The sequence below is a fragment of the Mirounga angustirostris genome, unplaced genomic scaffold (assembly GCF_029215605.1).
Source record: "Mirounga angustirostris isolate CCGP_5_RB_7025 unplaced genomic scaffold, mMirAng1.0.hap1 SCAF_1, whole genome shotgun sequence".
Classification (NCBI taxonomy): domain Eukaryota; kingdom Metazoa; phylum Chordata; class Mammalia; order Carnivora; family Phocidae; genus Mirounga; species Mirounga angustirostris.
The window spans coordinates 47,376,002-47,393,513 of NW_026991709.1; the positions used below are offsets into that span (position 1 = coordinate 47,376,002).

General features: G+C 38.6%; 1 protein-coding gene across 2 annotated transcripts in view; it reads left to right on the forward strand.

Moving 5' to 3' along the window:
- The window catches only part of TMEM45A (transmembrane protein 45A), a 69,543-nt gene extending 54,930 nt beyond the window's left edge, over positions 1-14,613 (forward strand). For both annotated transcript variants that reach the window (XM_045902760.3, XM_045902759.3), the window contains 3 exons: positions 534-718; positions 8,896-9,041; positions 13,669-14,613. In XM_045902760.3, the coding sequence (XP_045758716.1) occupies positions 534-718; positions 8,896-9,041; positions 13,669-13,762 (425 nt within the window). In that variant the 3' untranslated portion in view covers positions 13,763-14,613. The remainder of the gene's footprint in view (positions 1-533; positions 719-8,895; positions 9,042-13,668) is intronic.
- Positions 14,614-17,512: the final 2,899 nt, after the last annotated feature.

A 17,512-nucleotide genomic window follows, 5' to 3' on the forward strand; every position in this document is an offset into this window, starting at 1 on the left:
CTCCTTTATAGAAGATGCTTTGAAATATAGTTAGTTGAAAGTGTCATGATATGTTAGACAAGAAAATAAAGGTTGGGAAAGGGAAAAGGAGAGATAGATCTCTATTCTTAAGAGGTAGTGATGATGGGACGCCTGGGTGGCTCAGTCGTTTAAGCATCTGCTTTTGGCTCAGGTCATGATCCCAGGGTGCTGGGATGGAGTTCTGCATTGGGTTCCTTGCTCAGCAGGGAGCCTACTTCTCCCTCTGCTTGTGCTCACTCTCTCTCTCTCTCTCTGACAAATAAATAAATAAAATCTTAAAAATAAAAGAGGTAGTGATGACTCCAAAAATGCTAGAAGTTTCCATTATTGTGGGAAGCAGAGAGCACTTGATATTTTGGACAAATTGGTGTGTGTGCATGTGTGTGTGTGAGTATAAAATTATGTGGGGTGGGGAAGAGAGAGAGAGAGAGGGAGGAGGAGAGAGGGAGGGAGAAAAATGGTGGATGCCCCTTGGTTTCACTGAAAAAGAGAAACTATTTTTTCCCTCTCAGCTTTTATCATGTATAATCACACTCATGGCCGGGAAATGCTGGACATCTTTGTGCACAAGCTGTTGGTCTTGGCCATCTTTGTGACAGGCCTGATTGCCTTCTTGGAGCTCTTCGTACGGACCAGTATCACTGTGGAACTTACTCGGACAAGCTTTATCCTGCTTCAGGGGAGCTGGTTTTGGCAGGTGAGTCGAGGCCTCCTGTGAAGGGATCTGGTGTCTCCATCTGTACTCGTCTCTCTTTGGTGGGGTATTTTGATCCAGAATCGGACACTTCCTTCTGAAGTGCTGCCTGTAGAGAGAATGTGGGTCTTTGAGAGGTGATGTTGCTTTGAGTAGCCCAGAGGCCCTGGGGGGAGTACTGACAGAGCAGCTGGGAAGGAAATGGGGTGTGTTCATCTTCCTCACACACCTGAATCTCCGTAATGTAGGAATTCTGAGCCATTGCTTTTGCTAAAGCAGCTTACATCCTTATGAGTGATGAGCTTGAGAAATATATGAAAGGCAGGAAGGAGAGGAAATGATTAATTACTGAGAAACAACAATGTGCCAGCCGCTCTACAGGACTATTACATACATGTTGTTTCATTATATCCCCACAGTAACTTGGAAGTTAGGTATTATCATCCCAAATTTACTGATAGGACTCAGCGAGACCCCATGACTATCCCAGACTCACACAGTAATGGAACTAGAATCTAAATGTGGGTCTGTCTGACCCCAAGTCCCAGGCTCTTTCCATTTTACTCTGTTGACTACCTAACCTTGGCATGTTGTCAAAAACATGTATTCCAATTAGTGAACTTATATTTTATAGAGACTGGTAAATCATACTCTAATATACACATAGAGATGTAAGGAAAGTCTGAGATGAAAGGTGAATGTGGTTTAATAGGGGATGACCTCTTAGAGGAGATGTTTCATCACCAGAAAGCAGGAACTTGGGATGAGGTTATTGCAGGGATTTTCAAACTAATTAGTGTTCCATTAATAATTAATGATTAAGAATCTGAGGGAAGAAACATGGGCTGTCACAACTGAGAATATGTTGACCTAATGTTGTCCGCTTTGGCAGAGAAATAATGTTTTTATATTTTACCAAAAGCTTTTCTAGGAAAGAGCTATGAGGTTAAAAATCTTTGGGCATTGGGGCACCTGGGTGGCTCAGTCATTAAGTGTCTGCCTTTGGCTCAGGTCATGATCCTAGGGGCCTGGGATCGAGCCCCGCATCGGGCTCCCTGCTCTGTGGGAAGCCTGCTTCTCCCTCTCCCACTCCCCCTGCTTGTGTTCCCTCTCTCTCTGTGTCTCTCTCTGTCAAATAAATAAATAAAATCTAAAAAAAAAAAACAAAAAAAATCTTTGGGCATAAATCTGTGACTATTTAAAAATCTTTTCCATCTATCAGTATGTCTAGACTAGTTTCTTTTTTTACCTGGTGGCTAGACTAAATAACGTTAGGAGGCTTAAAGAAAAATGAGCATTTAATACCAATGCAAACACACACACTGGCAGGAAATGAAGGTTTAACTGTAGTACGTCTCTCCACCCTCAGATTCCTCTGAAACAAAAATGTCTAGAGATGTAGGTGAATTTATTCCACTTTTATTTTGGTGCTATGTGTGGTATATGAACGTTTATGGTCAAAACTCTGTCTTAAGTTGATAATATGACATTGTGATTTGCTTTTCACCATATTTTTTCTCTCTTTACTTGCCCATAGGTGGTTAATACTCGTGCATAAACAATATGTAGACAGATTAGCACACCCAGACTCTTGGAACTATAAATAAGAAGATGCAAAATGAATGAGGCAAATGTTCAGATTGGCCTTTTTTTTATAACTCATATGTAAATGATGGGGAATGAGTGGGGGAAGGGGCAGATGGAGAGGGAGAGAGAGAATCTCAAGCAGATTCCCCACTGAGCACAGAGCCCCCACCAGGAGTGGTAGGGGGATGGAAGGCTCAGTCTTACAGCCCTGGGATCATGACCTGAGCTGAAATCAAGAGTCAGATGCTTAACCGACTGAGCCACCCAGTCACCCCTGTGGGAGAATATTTCTAAAGCTCACTTTCACACTTTGTCATTTCCAAGTTCCCTCCTATCATTGTCAGAGTTGAGGCAGAGACCATCAGGGGAGGAAGAAGACACTTCTGCTGTCTTTGTTTCCCATTACTTTGAACAGTAATTTCTGCTTCATCACCCTCCCCCACTAATTGCTCCGGGGACGACTCCCATGGCTCCCCAGATTGTTGAGCCCGAAGTAAAGTGCAGCCTTATTTTGTCTTTATGAAAGACAAAAGTTCATTCAAAGATGTCAAAAAGACCCAACTAAGCAGTAGTGGTCTGAGTCTGATATGGTAGATCAAACACTTGTTTAAGGCTGATAGTGTTGAAATAAGTGATTGGAAAATAAGACTTAAAACACTAGGAAATTCAAACTCTAACCTATAGGAAATGAGCCCCTGGCTTGCTGTATATTAGAGAAGATAATTATTTACATTTTAAATGTGATATTAATGAGGCTTAAACTATTCAAAAACAGACGTTCAGGAGTGGCATAGACGATACAGCAAGAAAAATTCTTTTTCAGACCTTTTGTTTGGCTGGAATTTTACATTAGGAAGCAAATTAGAATAACTAATGAGAGAGTAGTGGCTTATTCTATATATCAAGGAAGATTTAATGAGTTGTGGCATTTTCTGGCCCTTGGTTTTTCAGCTTTCCGAATTCACTTGCTTTTATCCTGAAATGACTTGGAATGTTTCTATGACTTTCACAATAATCACATCAGTTAACACTGTTCATAGGCTTCACAGTGGCCTTCAGTTAAGTCTTTAGCTTTCAGTGTCAGGCTCTGAGGGTCTCAAGGAGATGAGTAGTGAGAGGTGCTCAAAGTTTCTCTTTTCTTGGTATAAAACAGTAAACATTTGGCTGGTAGAATTGGTAACGACCAATGAAGGTGACTTAAGAGATATTTTATTTTGGAAGCTCCAGAAAACGATTGTGACTATGGCATGGAGGGAGAAGTCCACGAGACTCTAGGTCAGGCAGACCTGGATCTGAAGTCTGGTTCTACCATATTAATCACATGAGTGTACACTATTTATTCTATGCTTTACCAGGAGAAGGTAAAGTTAAGTTGGGATTTGAAAGATGGATAAGAGCCACCAAAGTATCCAGACTTGAGGTTTAGGATAAGTGATATTCCTTGCTTATTTTGGTCTTAGCTCTTGTGTTAGTATCCTAGGGCTCCAATAACAAAGTCCCACAAGTTGGATGACTTAAAACAACAGAAATTTATTCTTTCACTGTTTTGGAGGCCAGAAGTCCAGAAATCAAGGGGTCACCATGTTGGTTCCTTCCTGGGGGCCCAAAGGGAGGATCTGTCTTATGCCACTCTCCTAGAGAGCTGCCAGCAATCCTTGACATTACTTGGCTTATGGCAGCATAACCACAACCTCTGCCTCCATAGGTACACCTGTGGGTTTCTGTGTACCTGTGTCTTCACATGGCCTTCCATAATAAGGACACTAGTCATTGGATTTGGGCCAATTCTAATCCACTATGACCTCATCTCAAGTTGATGACATCAGCAAAGACATTATTTCCAAATAAGGTCACATTCATGGGCACCAAGTGTTAGGACATCAACATATCCTTTTGGAGGTACACATTATAAGCCACAACTGCTAACCCTTACCTCAGGGAGCTGTAGCAAAACACTGCCCAAGCAAGGATAGATGGGTGGATGGCATTGGAAGGACATTGATGGGACCAATAGGTAGGAACTGGGGAGCTGGTCCATAATTTATTACACTCAACTCTCCCTAAAAGATACTCACTTGACACAATTTTTTTTGTCATCTTTCATGAGTTGCTGCAAAAGTAGGGCATGAGAAGAATGGGGATAATGGCTTATTCTTGCGGTTATTATGAGGACTTAGAATTATGGTGAAGTTTATGTGCATGAATGAAGTTAAGGTGCCCCACACCTAGTGATACATCTACTGGGTGGTACAAATGGTAGTTCTCTTTCCAACCAAAGGGAATTCTTTAGAATGGGAAATGGGAACAAGTGATTAAGGCCCAAGTCTTGTTTTTTCCCAATTTACTCAGGTTATTAGAAATTTCAAACAAATGGTATTAAAGTTTCACTCAGTACTATGGACTAAATGCTTTTTTCTTGTTCCTGTTAGATTTCATTTATTAGATGTGCGATTCCAGGCAAATTATGAAACCACCCAATTTTCTCATCCAGAGATGAAGACAATATGTTAAAATGGGATAATAATACATTAAAATGGGATAATAATACATCATTTAAGGGCCATTGTAAGGAACACTCCCAAGCACTGTAACTGACATATAATTAGCTAATATATGGTGGACATTCATACATTGTCCATGTAATTATCTTGGTATTGTATTTCATTTAGTTCTAGAGACCTGACATATGTCCATCCCCCATCCCCCCATCTGTCCATCATTCATCCATCTCTCTCTCTCGTTCTCTTTTTGTTTTTTGTTAGGATAAAATTTACATAACACAATTAACTGTTTTAGAGTATATAATTCAGTGCCATTTAAGTACATTCACTATATTATGCAACTATCACTGCTATTCAGTTCTGAAACCTTTTCATCACCCCAGAAGGAAACCCTGGAACCCTGATGCAATCATTCTCTTTTACTCTCCTCTTAGCCCCTGATAACCACTAATTTGTTTTTTGTTTCTATGAATTTAGTTATTCTGAATATTTCATGTAAACAGAATCAGACAGTATGGGACCTTTTGTGTCTGCCCTCTTTCCCTTAACATAATGTTTATAAGATTCATCTATATTGTGTCATGCATTAGTGCATCATGACTTTATGGTTCAATAGTCCATTGTATTGGTATACCACATTTTGTTTATTCATCATCAGTTGACAGACATTTGGGTTGTTTTCAACTTTTGACTATTGTGAATAATGCTTCTATGAACATTTGTTTACAAGTTTTTGTTTGAATACTTGTTTTCAGTTCTTTTGGGTATATACTCAGGAATGACATTGCCAGGTCATGTGATAATTAAAGCTGCATTTAACTTTTTGAAGAACTGTCCAATTGTTTTCCACAGTGACTGCACCATCTTATATTCCTACCAGCAATTTACAAGGATTCCAATTTCTCTTTATTCTTACTAACACTTGTTATTTATTATTTTTACCATCCTAGTGGGTGTGAAGTTGTATCTCCTATGGTTTGGATTTGCATTTCTCTAATAAGTAACAATGTTCTTCATCTTTTCATGAGTTTATTTACCATTTGTATACCATCTTTGGAGGAATATCTCTTCAACTCCGTTGTTCATTTAAAAATAGTTATTTTTTGTCTTTTAGTTGTTGAGTTTTAGGAGGTCTTTGTACATGCTAGATATTAATTCCTTATCAGATATATGATACAGCAAGTATTTTATCCCATGCTGTGGGCTCCTTTTTCATTTTCTTGATAGTGTCCTTTGATGTACAAAAGTTTTTAATTTTGGTGAAGTCCGATTTACCTTTTTTTTTTTTTTGGTTGATTGTACTTTTGGTGTAGTATTTAAGAAGTCATCCCCAATGCCAGGACATGAAACTTTCCCCCTATGTTTTCTTCTAAGAGTATTATGGTTTTAGTTCTTATATTTAGTTTTTGATCCCTTTTTTCTTTTTTTTTTTGCTTGAACTATTTTTTAATAGTCTTACAAAACTTCTCTGAACTCAAAGGAGCAACAACTGTCCAAAGAATCACCATGTAGATAGTCTCATCAATTAGCATTTTAAACATTTCAAGGGTATTGGCAAGATACATCTAAGATCTATGATCATTCATTGACTTAGCCTAGTTGTTCTCAGGTCTTTGTTTTGGAATTTACTTCCCCAGAAGATAAGTCATTTTTATTTTTACACAACTGTACTAAAGTATAATTTCTATACCATAAAATTCACCAGCTTAAATGTATAATTCACTGATTTTTAGTAAATATACAGAGTTGTACACCATCATCCCAAAAAGATCACTCATGCCAGTTACAGTCACTCCCTGTTCCCACCTCCATCCCCTAGCAACTACTTGTCCCTTTTCTATGTCTAGTGATTTGCTTTTTCTGAACATTTCACATAAATGGAGTGGTGCAAAAGTAATCTTGTACATCTGACTTGTTTCATTTAGCACAATGATTCTGAGTCCATGCCACAGAATGTGTCAGTAGTGTCTTCTTTTTATTGTTGTAGCATTCCAGTGTATGGATATGGCACATTTTCATTTTCCACTTGCCAGGTTATAAACAGTTGGGTTATTTCCATTTGGGAGGTATCATGGATAATGCTGCTTTAAATGAGCATTCACGTTACAAGGCTTTATGTGGGTGTATGTTTTCATTTCTTCTGGGTGGTAACTAGGGAGTAGAAGTGTTGAGTAATATTTTTTTCTTTTTCTTTTTTTTTTAATTAACATATAATGTATTATTTGTTTCAGGGGTATAGTTCTGTGATTCATCAGTCTTACACAATTCACAGCACTCGCCATATTATATACCCTCCCCAATGTCCATCACCCAGCCACCCCATCCCTCCCACTCCCCTCCACTCCAGCAACCCTCAGTTGTTAATTTTTTTGAGTTAATTTTTGTATGGGGTGTAAGGTAAGGGTCCAAAATCATTCTTTTGCATGTGGATATCCAATTGTACCAGCACCATTTGTTGATGAGACTACTATTTACCCATTGAATGGCCATGGCACTCTTGTCAAAAATGAATTTTTTACAGACATACAGATTTATTTCTGGACTCTCAATTCTATTTCATCAATCCATATTTCTATCATTATGTCAATACCACACTATTTTGATTACTGCAATTTTTGTAGTAAGTTTTGAAATCAGTAAGCATGCATCTTAAAACTTTGTTTTTATTTTTCAAAGTTGTTTTGGCTATTCTTGGTTCCTGGTAATTCCATATGATTTTTAGGGTCAGCTTTCCATTTCTGTAAAAAAAAGACCATTGGGATTTTTTTTTTTATTTAAATTCAATTAGCCAGCATATACTACATCATTAGTTTTTTATTTATTATTTATTTATTATTTTAATTTTTTAAAGGTTTTATTTATTTATTTGACAGAGACACAGTGAGAGAGGGAACACAAGCAGGGGAAGTGGGAGAGGGAGAAGCAGGCTTCCCGCAGAGCATGGAGCCGGATGTGGGGCTTGATCCCAGGACCCTGGGATCATGACCTGAGCCGAAGGCAGACGCTTAACGCCTGAGCCACCCAGGCGCCCCATACATCATTAGTTTTTGATGTAGTGTTCAATGATTCATCAGTTGCATATAACACCTAGTGCTCATCACATCATGTGCCTTCTGAGGGTTGTGGAAGGGGAGGTGGGTGGGGGGGTGGGGTAACTGGGTGATGGGCATTAAGGAGACCATTGGGATTTTGATAGAGATTGCACTGAATTTGTAGATTTCTTTGGGTGTTATTGCCATCTTAACAATATTAAATCATCCAGTCCATGAACATGAGATGTATTTCCATTTATTTAGGTCTTTGATTTCTTTCAACAATGTTTTGTAGTTTTCAGTGTACAAGTCTTGAACCTCTTTGATTAAATTTATTTCTAAGTATTTTATTTTTTTCAGTGTTATTGTAAGTAACATTGTTTTCTTAATTCAATTTTTGGGTTGTTCATTGCATGTGTATAGAAATACAACTGAATTTGTTTGTTAATTTTGTGTCCTGCAAGTATGCTGAATTCATTGATTAGCTCTAATAGTTTTTTTGTGTGTGGATTCTTTAGGATTTTCTATATATAAGATTATATAATCTGTGAATATAGATAGTTTCACTTCTTCCTTTAGAATCTGGATACCTTTTATTTATTTTACTTGACTAATTTTTGGCTAGAAATTCCTAGTGAATAGAAGTGGTGAATCCAACACCCTCCTCTTGTTGCTGATCTTAGGGGCAAAGCTTTCAGTCTTTGATCATTGAATATAATGTTAGCTGTGAACATTTATTTATTTTAAAACCTCTTTATACTCTAATTTTGAAATAACTGTGTGAAACTGCACAACTTAGAAACCTGACACATTCTCTGAAAGTCCACTAAACCACAGAGATGATTCCTATTCATATTTTGAAAATTTCTCTTCAATGTCCTTAACATTTTTTTTAAAAAAATATGACCTGGTAGATACTATCTGATGTCTTATCTGTAGCATTTCAGATAATTGGAGTTACTTTAGTTAAGATTAATCTTTGAACCAAACATTTTGAAATGTACTATCTTTGGGAATGTGGCTGATTATTTTAATATGTGCTTTTTGTTTTAAATTACAGATTGGTTTTGTCCTTTATCCCCCCAGTGGAGGTCCTGCATGGGATGCAATGGATCATGACAACATAATGTTTCTTACCATATGCTTTTGTTGGCATTATGCATTAAGCATTATCATCGTTGGAATGATTTATGCCTTTGTCACTTGGTAAGTTAGTGATTTTTTGTTCACATAAGTTCTCTTCCTTGGTATCTGATCATCAAGACTCGAAAGTATTGAACTTTAAATTCAAAGAGGAACTTCATTCCTTAGTATTCCACAAGACAGGGTAATGTAGCAGAAAATTATCTGCAAACCCAGAAAGTCCCCCTCGAAAGGATAAATGCTGGCTTAAAGTTAGACTCCCTCAACAGTGTCTCAGCTGTGTCTCTAACCTATGTGTCACCCTTCAACACCCTTTTCTGTGCCTTCATGTCTTTGCATATGCTGTCTCCTTTTCCAGATGGTCCTCTCCATACTTGCAATGAGCCCTTCATTTGCCCACATGTACATCAATCATAGCAATTCACAAGCTTGGTGTCATTTTTTGACCAATATTTATGTCTCCCCTTAAATTTGAGTATATGATTAATTTGACATTTACTCTAATATTTCTAAAAGTAAGATTCAGTTGAAAAATCATGTTTTTAGACCCTGATACAATGTTTCACAGTAGATGAAGAGCAATATAACAGATTGATAAAACACATATTCCTAATTCTGCTACCTATCAGCTGTATGTCTTTGGGCAAATTATGTAACCACATTAAGTCTCAGTTTTATTGTTTACAAAAAGGGAATAATAATAGTACCTAAATGAGATATGTATTTAAACTGTTTAGGACATAATAAAGGCACAGCGGAAGTTCTTCTTCTTCTTCTTCTTCTTCTTGTTAGTTTTCTTGTTCTCCTCCTCCTCCTCCTTCTTCTGTATCACAAAATGCATAAGGTATAGACCCTAAGGGGGAGAGATAAACAATTGAAATACAATGCAATAGTTGGAAATAGTAGAACAAAGCACTATTGGAGCCCAGAGGAGGCTTCCTCGCAGTTGAGAATTAAGCTTCAGCTTGAAGGATCAAAAGGAATAGAAAGAGCTGAACATGGTTCCTGTCTTTAAGGTAGCTAATACCAAACCACAGTGGGTCTGGCTGGTCCCAACTACTAGGCATGCAGGCTCCACACTTAATTCTTCAGACTTCAGTATTTACCTAAATGTTCTATATCTGCAGGCTTCATTTTGGTGGCCATGAGCTACTTGACTATATGGTTATTGAGCACTTGACATGTGCCTAGTGCCACATTAATTTTAATTAATTTAAATATCTGTAAATGTATAGTGACTACCATATTGGGCAGTATGCATCTAGTAGGTTCTCTAGACTTCTAAAATATGGTAGCTGCTTCTAGGCCCAGTGGGGTCTCATCCTCTTCAAAAACTAGCTTTCTACTCTTCTCTCTTGTTTTGTGCTTCTCTGAGCTTCACTGCTGAAGCAGCTTTGGTGCTGGGTCTCTGAGTAAGAGAACGATTTCCTTGTCTAGCTCCTGATGTCTCTGCTAGGCTTTGGGTCAGCTTACTTTGATCTGTAGTTACCTCCTTCTAGGGGTCTAAGTGCTTTGGGTACTGGGAGATTCTAGCTTCTCATTGATTTCTATTAGTCCTATTTCATTCCTCCAAAGCATGCAGATGGCTGTTAAGACTGGCTCTGCCACTGAGTGAAACTTGGTTTCTTCCTCTGTTGTTCTAGGCTGACATCTGGGCCTCACCTCCTTAGGGGCTGGGCAACCTCCGAGAATAATGGCAACATTCAAGGAGCCTCTCTAGCTCACATCAGCTCCCTTCCAGAGCCAAAAGAAGACTACTGTCTCTTCCTGTTTCAAAAAGCTTCAGACCTCTCTTATCCACTTACAGTTTTCTAGATGTCTTTTTCAACCTTTACCTTTTGGGCCACTTAGTCCACTCTACTTGGCATATCCAAATTAAATGCCCATCTCCTCTATGAAAACTTCTGTGACAATTCTAGCCCTCATCTCCCTTCAGGAGTTTGTATAGTACTTTAGTCACTACTACCCATTTTAGCAATTGCAATCTATCTTTACTATTAGCTTACGTCAGCCTGATCTGCTAGCTAGATTGTATCACCCTTAGGAAAATACCCTTTTTATATTTGCACAGCTCCTGGCATGCCGTCAGGTGTGTTTTAATAGATCTGCTTCAGAGTTACATGAATATGCGCTTTGTTTGTTTGGAAATCATGTTTCAGATGCTTTCCAGTCTTGCTCTCATAGTGCTCTTGGAAGTATAAGAACAAGAGCTCATGATGTGAGGTATGTTGATATAAACTTAAGCAATAGCTTAAAAAATGTCATGAAGATTCAGTACTGACTTTCAGTGAGGTCACATGGCAGGCTAATTCAGTTCTATAATCATAAGGAGTTTTGACAATCTATTTTTCAGGGTTTGACTGGAGTAGTTTGTAATTCAGTCACAGGTGATGGATTTTCAGGACATTATGTCAGAATATGTTTGACAAAGTGCAAAGATCACCATGGAAACAAAACTAGGTTATGGAACCACAACCCCCCAAATCTCAGAAAAGTGAAGTTCTACTTCCCAGCTTTCCAGAATAATGGTGCAAAGATTGCCTCAATCAGCCTTATAAATTTCCAGAATAATGGTTCAAAGATTGCCTCATTCAGACCCATACCTGCAGTTCTGAAATGACATTCATAGGAGAGACTTATCTGTTTGGAAATTTTATTAGATATTCTACTGTATTTCATATTTAAATACCACTATTTATAGAATTATTTCAAAAGCCCCTCTCTATGGGTCGAGAAATATGCCCACTTTCAGGTTGGTTTCCTAAGCAATAATTCAGGTGACTCATTTTGAAGAACAAAATAGAGATGACCAAATTCCAGGAAAATGAGGTTTGCCTTCTGGAAGTTTGATTTCCAGATGGACTGTGGAAGTACACCCAGAGTCTCAGTTCTGCTCTTTTTCTTATTAATCGAAGAAAACCTATGAGAGCAAAACCTCAGACACATCCTAACCTTAGTATCCTGGACAAACATCATTCCAGGAACTAGCAATTATTTGCACTTCTTTATCATTCCAGCCTTTAATCTGTCTCCAGCGCCCATTTATGCATGTGCCAATACCTAGGGCTATCTACCTGTGCAGATAGAGCCTGAACATGCCTCAGCTGGGTAGCTTGTAGAAACAGCAGACACAGCCCAGGAAAGAGGAGTGGGAAACAGGAAGAGTCACTAGGGTCTGGGTTAATAATTAATTTATAATAAGTAGCCATGTGTTTGTTTTATTTTCCACATGAGCCATCAGGAATGAATCTAAATAATGAATTAACAGTTAATCCATTTCATTTAGCATGTATTGAGGTTGTGCAATGTAGAGATAACTGTGTGGATCTAAAATATGACACAAACACTGTCCCAGGCTTTAAATTATTTAAGCCTATTAGCCTTTTGCAAGAATAATGCCTTGAAGAGCTGAGGACATTGGGATCAACATCAATAGTCAATAATCAAGGCAAATTATTTTGATTGGTTTCCTTGATCTTGATGAGTCAGTAGTTGTTATTGGTACTACTCAGTTGTTGTATATTGGAGGAGTTAATGCTGAGTTGAAAGTGACTGAAGAATTAACCTCTACAAATAAGTGAGTGATATGGGCTCCTGGCAGATTGCTCTGAAGGACATTGATTCATCAGATGTGTGTTGAGCCACTGTTATGCACCAGATGCTGTTCTAGACTCTGGCTAGCATTAAGGCACTAAATAAGATAAGGTCTTTGCTCTTATGAAGCTTTTATTCTAGTGGGATCCAGAGCACAAGTAAAGTCATTGCATATTTATGGGGGCAAGCCTTCACTGGAAGAAGAGAGGCAGAAAATAGGGGATGCAGATAGACTGGTGAAGTTTTTCACAAAATGAAAATGATTTTGATGATTTGGTGTATCAAATTTGTTTGTGTATTCCTATGTACTTTTGGAATTTAACTATATTTTATCAATATAGTCATAGTACAATGTCTTTATGAATAATCATGCACAGGAAAAGCTTTGCTTAGTTTTTATTACATCGGGGAAGTGGAGAGTCTGCTGAGTTTCTGCCACTAAGAATCTTCATATCTTCCAGCATCAAAAATTATATTGCTGCTTATCCCTAGACCTACAGATCTCTTAATCTATGAAAATAATCACAAAGGTGGAGGGCACTTCTTCCAACTTCTTATTTCATCATGGATCATTACATGGACCATCACATGCAGTTGAGCAGTTCATGGCCTGCACAAAAGCACCCCTCTGAAGGCACAAGTTGGGACAGGCTTGACATGGGGCTTGACACGGGGAAGGAGATGCCTTTATGCACTTCCTTTACAAGAGAGGGCTCCTTTTTGCAATACATAGCTAGGTGTGGACTTGATGGAAAAGCTCTAGGCTGAGCTCGGTTTCATCTGGGCTTGCTGCAGCCCAGAGATTCTCTTGTTTGTTTTAGAAATGATCAAAGCTATGAATAATTAGGCATTCTCTGATGCCTAATTAAACAATCATGTTATACATTTAAAAATTGTATTGTATCTGTATACTTATACTCTGCTTTAATCCACAAAAATTTTTCAGGTAGTTCCAAAGCCAAATAAAAGTGATTTTCTTTTTTTGGATTGCCTCTCCCATTTGCACAGATAATTCGGAGTTTGTTGAATTATAGATACACGTTGTTCTGGGTTTTTATTAAACAGCATAACGCGAGATGCCTTTCATTCTCCTCAGGTTGGTTAAATCTCGACTTCAGAGGTTCTGCCCTTCAGAAGTTGGACTCCTGAAAAATGTTGAACGAGAACAAGAATCAGAAGAAGAGATGTGATTTTGATGGGCATTTAGTCTTTCTGGATGAACTTCTCTTTTTTGGATTATTTTTGTTCATGGTTTTGTTTTTTGACCTTTTGCTTGGAGAACAGGCGGCTGAGGATGATTCTTGGTATATTGTTTGTATTTCCAATTTGGTTTAAGTATTTGAATTCAAATATTTTATTTTTAGGTTTGTAAGTACTTTGGGTGATAAATGCATTTTGCACATCAGTCATGGTATTTGGGGCCTGGAGCAACTATTCCCAGATCATTTAAAGTTAACATCCATGCTAAGAAAAATGTTTTATTTGCCTTATACATATGCTCAAGGTGTCTGGGCTTACTACCATTTGTAACTCATTAAACATCGAATTACACTTGTTTATCTTGTTGCTGCAATGAGAAATAAATGAATGCAAAAACCTTGGTACAGACACCTCAAGTTTTTTTGTTGTTGTTGTTTTGTTTTGTTTTACATTTTCATTATTTGTTTTCTTTCTTTATTTACATTCAATTAGCCAACATATAGTACATCATTCGTTTCAGATGTAGAGTTCAATAATTCATCAATTGCATGTAACACCCAGTGCTCATCACATCACATGCCCTCCTTAATGCTCATCACCCAGTTATCCCATCCCCCCACCTACCTCCCCTCCAGCAACCCTCAGTTTGTTTCCTGTAGTTAAGAGTCTCTCATGGTGGGGCGCCTGGGTGGCTCAGTCATTAAGCGTCTGCCTTCGGCTCAGGTCATGGTCCCAGGGTCCTGGGATCGAGCCCCACATCAGGCTCCCTGCTCCGCGGGAAGGCTGCTTCTCCCTCTCCCACTCCCGCTTCTTGTGTTCCCTCTCTCGCTGTATCTCTCTCTGTCAAATAAATAAAATCTTAAAAAAAAAAAAAAAAAAGAGTCTCTCATGGTTTGTCTTTCTCTCTGATGACTTCCCATTTGGTTTTCCCTCCCTTCCTCTATGATCTTCTGTGCTGTTTTTAGCAGCAATGTCCACAATAGCCAAACTGTGGAAAGAGCCAAGATGTCCATCGACAGATGAATGGATAAAGATGTGGTACATATATACAATGGAATATTAGCCATCAGGAAGGATGAATACTTACCGTTTACATCAATGTGGTTGGAACTGGAGGGTATTATGCTAAGTGAAATAAGTCAATCAGAGAAAGACAATTATCATATGGTTTCACTCATATGTTTTTTTTAATTCAACTGCACCTCACCCTTGCATCATGAAGAAGGAGCAGTGTGACAAATTCCTTTTTGTGAGACATCTCCTTCTGAGTTGTACCTGAGTTGTCCCCTGAGAAAAGTACCTGAGTTGTCCCCTGAGTTGTCCCCTGAGAAAAGTAAGCCAGCAGTCGTCCTGAGTTGTGCAGTCTTTTAGAGAAGACAAAGAAATGATCCCTAGGACACATGGATGCAAAGCCATGAGAGATTGGGAAGGGGGAGTTATGATGTCATCTATAGAGTAAAAAGTCTTCACCACAGCATAGGATGGCCACCATACTGTCCCCTCTGCTGAAATAATGGAGGGGTTAAAATAAGGAAAAGTATTTTATGGATTACCTGGGTAAAAAGTGAGAGCTCTTACCTAGTCTCACACTAAGTAACACTTAGTGGAGAGTCAAGAAATCTTATTTCTAATTCTGGCTCTACAATTAACCATCCTCCAGGACTTTAGCAATCACCATGTCCTCTCTAAAGTAAGGGAATTGAACTGGATGAGGCACTCTCTGGCTGTCACATTTTATGAATCTAGAATCTCTGAGACAAAGTGAAGCCAATGACAGCTGATTTAGTACCATGTTAGTCGGAAGGGCCTGTCTCTGTCGTGACAGCAAGGGTAAGGAGGGCTTCAGGAATCCTCGAGGGCTGATTGACTATAGAAGAAAGGAAGCAGCCTCATGGGCAGCTGGAGGTGAAATGTGGGCAATTAAATCCTGAAGCTCCATGGCATTGCAGAAGCGCTCACAAATCCAGAAGCCTAACCCAGTCTGGTATTATCACAGTGATACTGGAGAGGGAAGTGAGTAGATTTTTTAGGCCAAAGAACTAGACACATTCTTTTTTTTTTTTTTTTTATATAAGGGTTGGAAAAAACTGATGTGGGTGCCTAAAGCCACCTATTTGAATAATATAGGCCTCTATTTGAATAATATGATAAACCTGAGTGCACTTCTGGCATATGAAATGCCCCCATGCCTGTGATGTCGGCATGTGATTATGGCATTCTGCCCCATGCATGTCCCATATCTTTTCTAGTCCAGCAAGCTTCTATAACTTTGGCAAGTTGTGTTTCAAAAGACTGAGCTGTCAGCTGCAGTTCATGAAAATGGCATTGCTGGTACGTAGGCCTGAGTAGGGACTCAGAATAATAAGCCGAAACCAGATCAGGGCTGGAATTTTGAAAACTGATATAAGTGCAAATATTCTAGCAGTCTTTATGAGAAAGCAGAAACATCCGTTCCTCCAGTCTCTGGATGGAAAGAATGCAAGTGAGATGCAACTCAGTGAGTTCTCAGTGAAGGAACATTTGGTTCAGGTCTAAAGCCACAGTCTGAGGCTGTCTGCCTCTAGTCCCTGAAATGAACAATAAATTTGAATAGCATTGTTGTAATTTATGGAAGCCTTCACCAAGGAAGGAGTGGGAGAGGGTGCCCTTCCTTATTTTTATTTGTATTTTATCTCAACTCTTCCAAAACCCTGGGGTCTCAATTCCTGAGTTTTTGCCAAACTTCCTTTTGTGGGTATCTCATGCTTCATTTGCCATAAACAAAGTAAAGAAACTCTTACATAACTCAGCCCAGTATCAACATTGGCTGTTGATAGGACACCAACTCTTCAGTGATTTCTGTAACTTCCAGTCTCCTTTGCTTGGGAAATGCTCAGTGCAGCCTCAACTACATTACCTTCCAGCTCATTGTTGAAATGGGAGGTTGGGTCATGACCATTATCCCTGAGATCATGACCTGAGCTGAAATCAAGAGTTAGAGGCCTACCTGACTGAGCCACGCAGTGGTCCCAAAGCGTAAGTGCTCTTAAATGTTTTGCTACAGTGTGTAAACTTAGTGAGATTTCAACTTAAAATCACAAGCCTAAATCTGTTACTCAATTAAACATTTATAAATTAGACCTACAAGACTAATCAACATAGACAAAATTATTTTCAAAATTATAGATAGCTAAAATGCTACACATGTATAATTTCTTAACACAAAAATATCATTATGAGTTTGATTCTCTTAAACATTACTGTACTTAATTGTAACTCTTCCCACGATAAAATAGGCTTACTGTTAAGGAAGTGATTTATTTATGACCGGCAATGTTGGGAAATACCTAGTCTGCTCCTTGAGCTCTTGGACCCAGATACTGAATGGAACAGGATTCTTGACGGTGAGCCTAATGGCACATGCTGAATCCTGTTATTTATGGTCACTCTATCAGACTCTCCACACAAGCTGTCTCTTGGCCTTTTAAAGCACAGGGAAGGCACCATCCTGAGCTGGAGTCCCCCTTAAAATTATCTGTCTTTTCCACCTACTCATGAAAATCTGCCGCCCTCAGCTAGGCTGTTATGCCACTTGATGGACTTTCATTATTCTTTAGCTCCAAAGATATTTAAATATATTTCCTTCTAAGTATAAAGACTTCTGAACTTGATGTTATCCTGCACTTTTTTTCCCCATATATTTCCTATTGGATAAGACTCCACAATTTTTACAGATATTAAGGTGATAGTTTAATGAATTC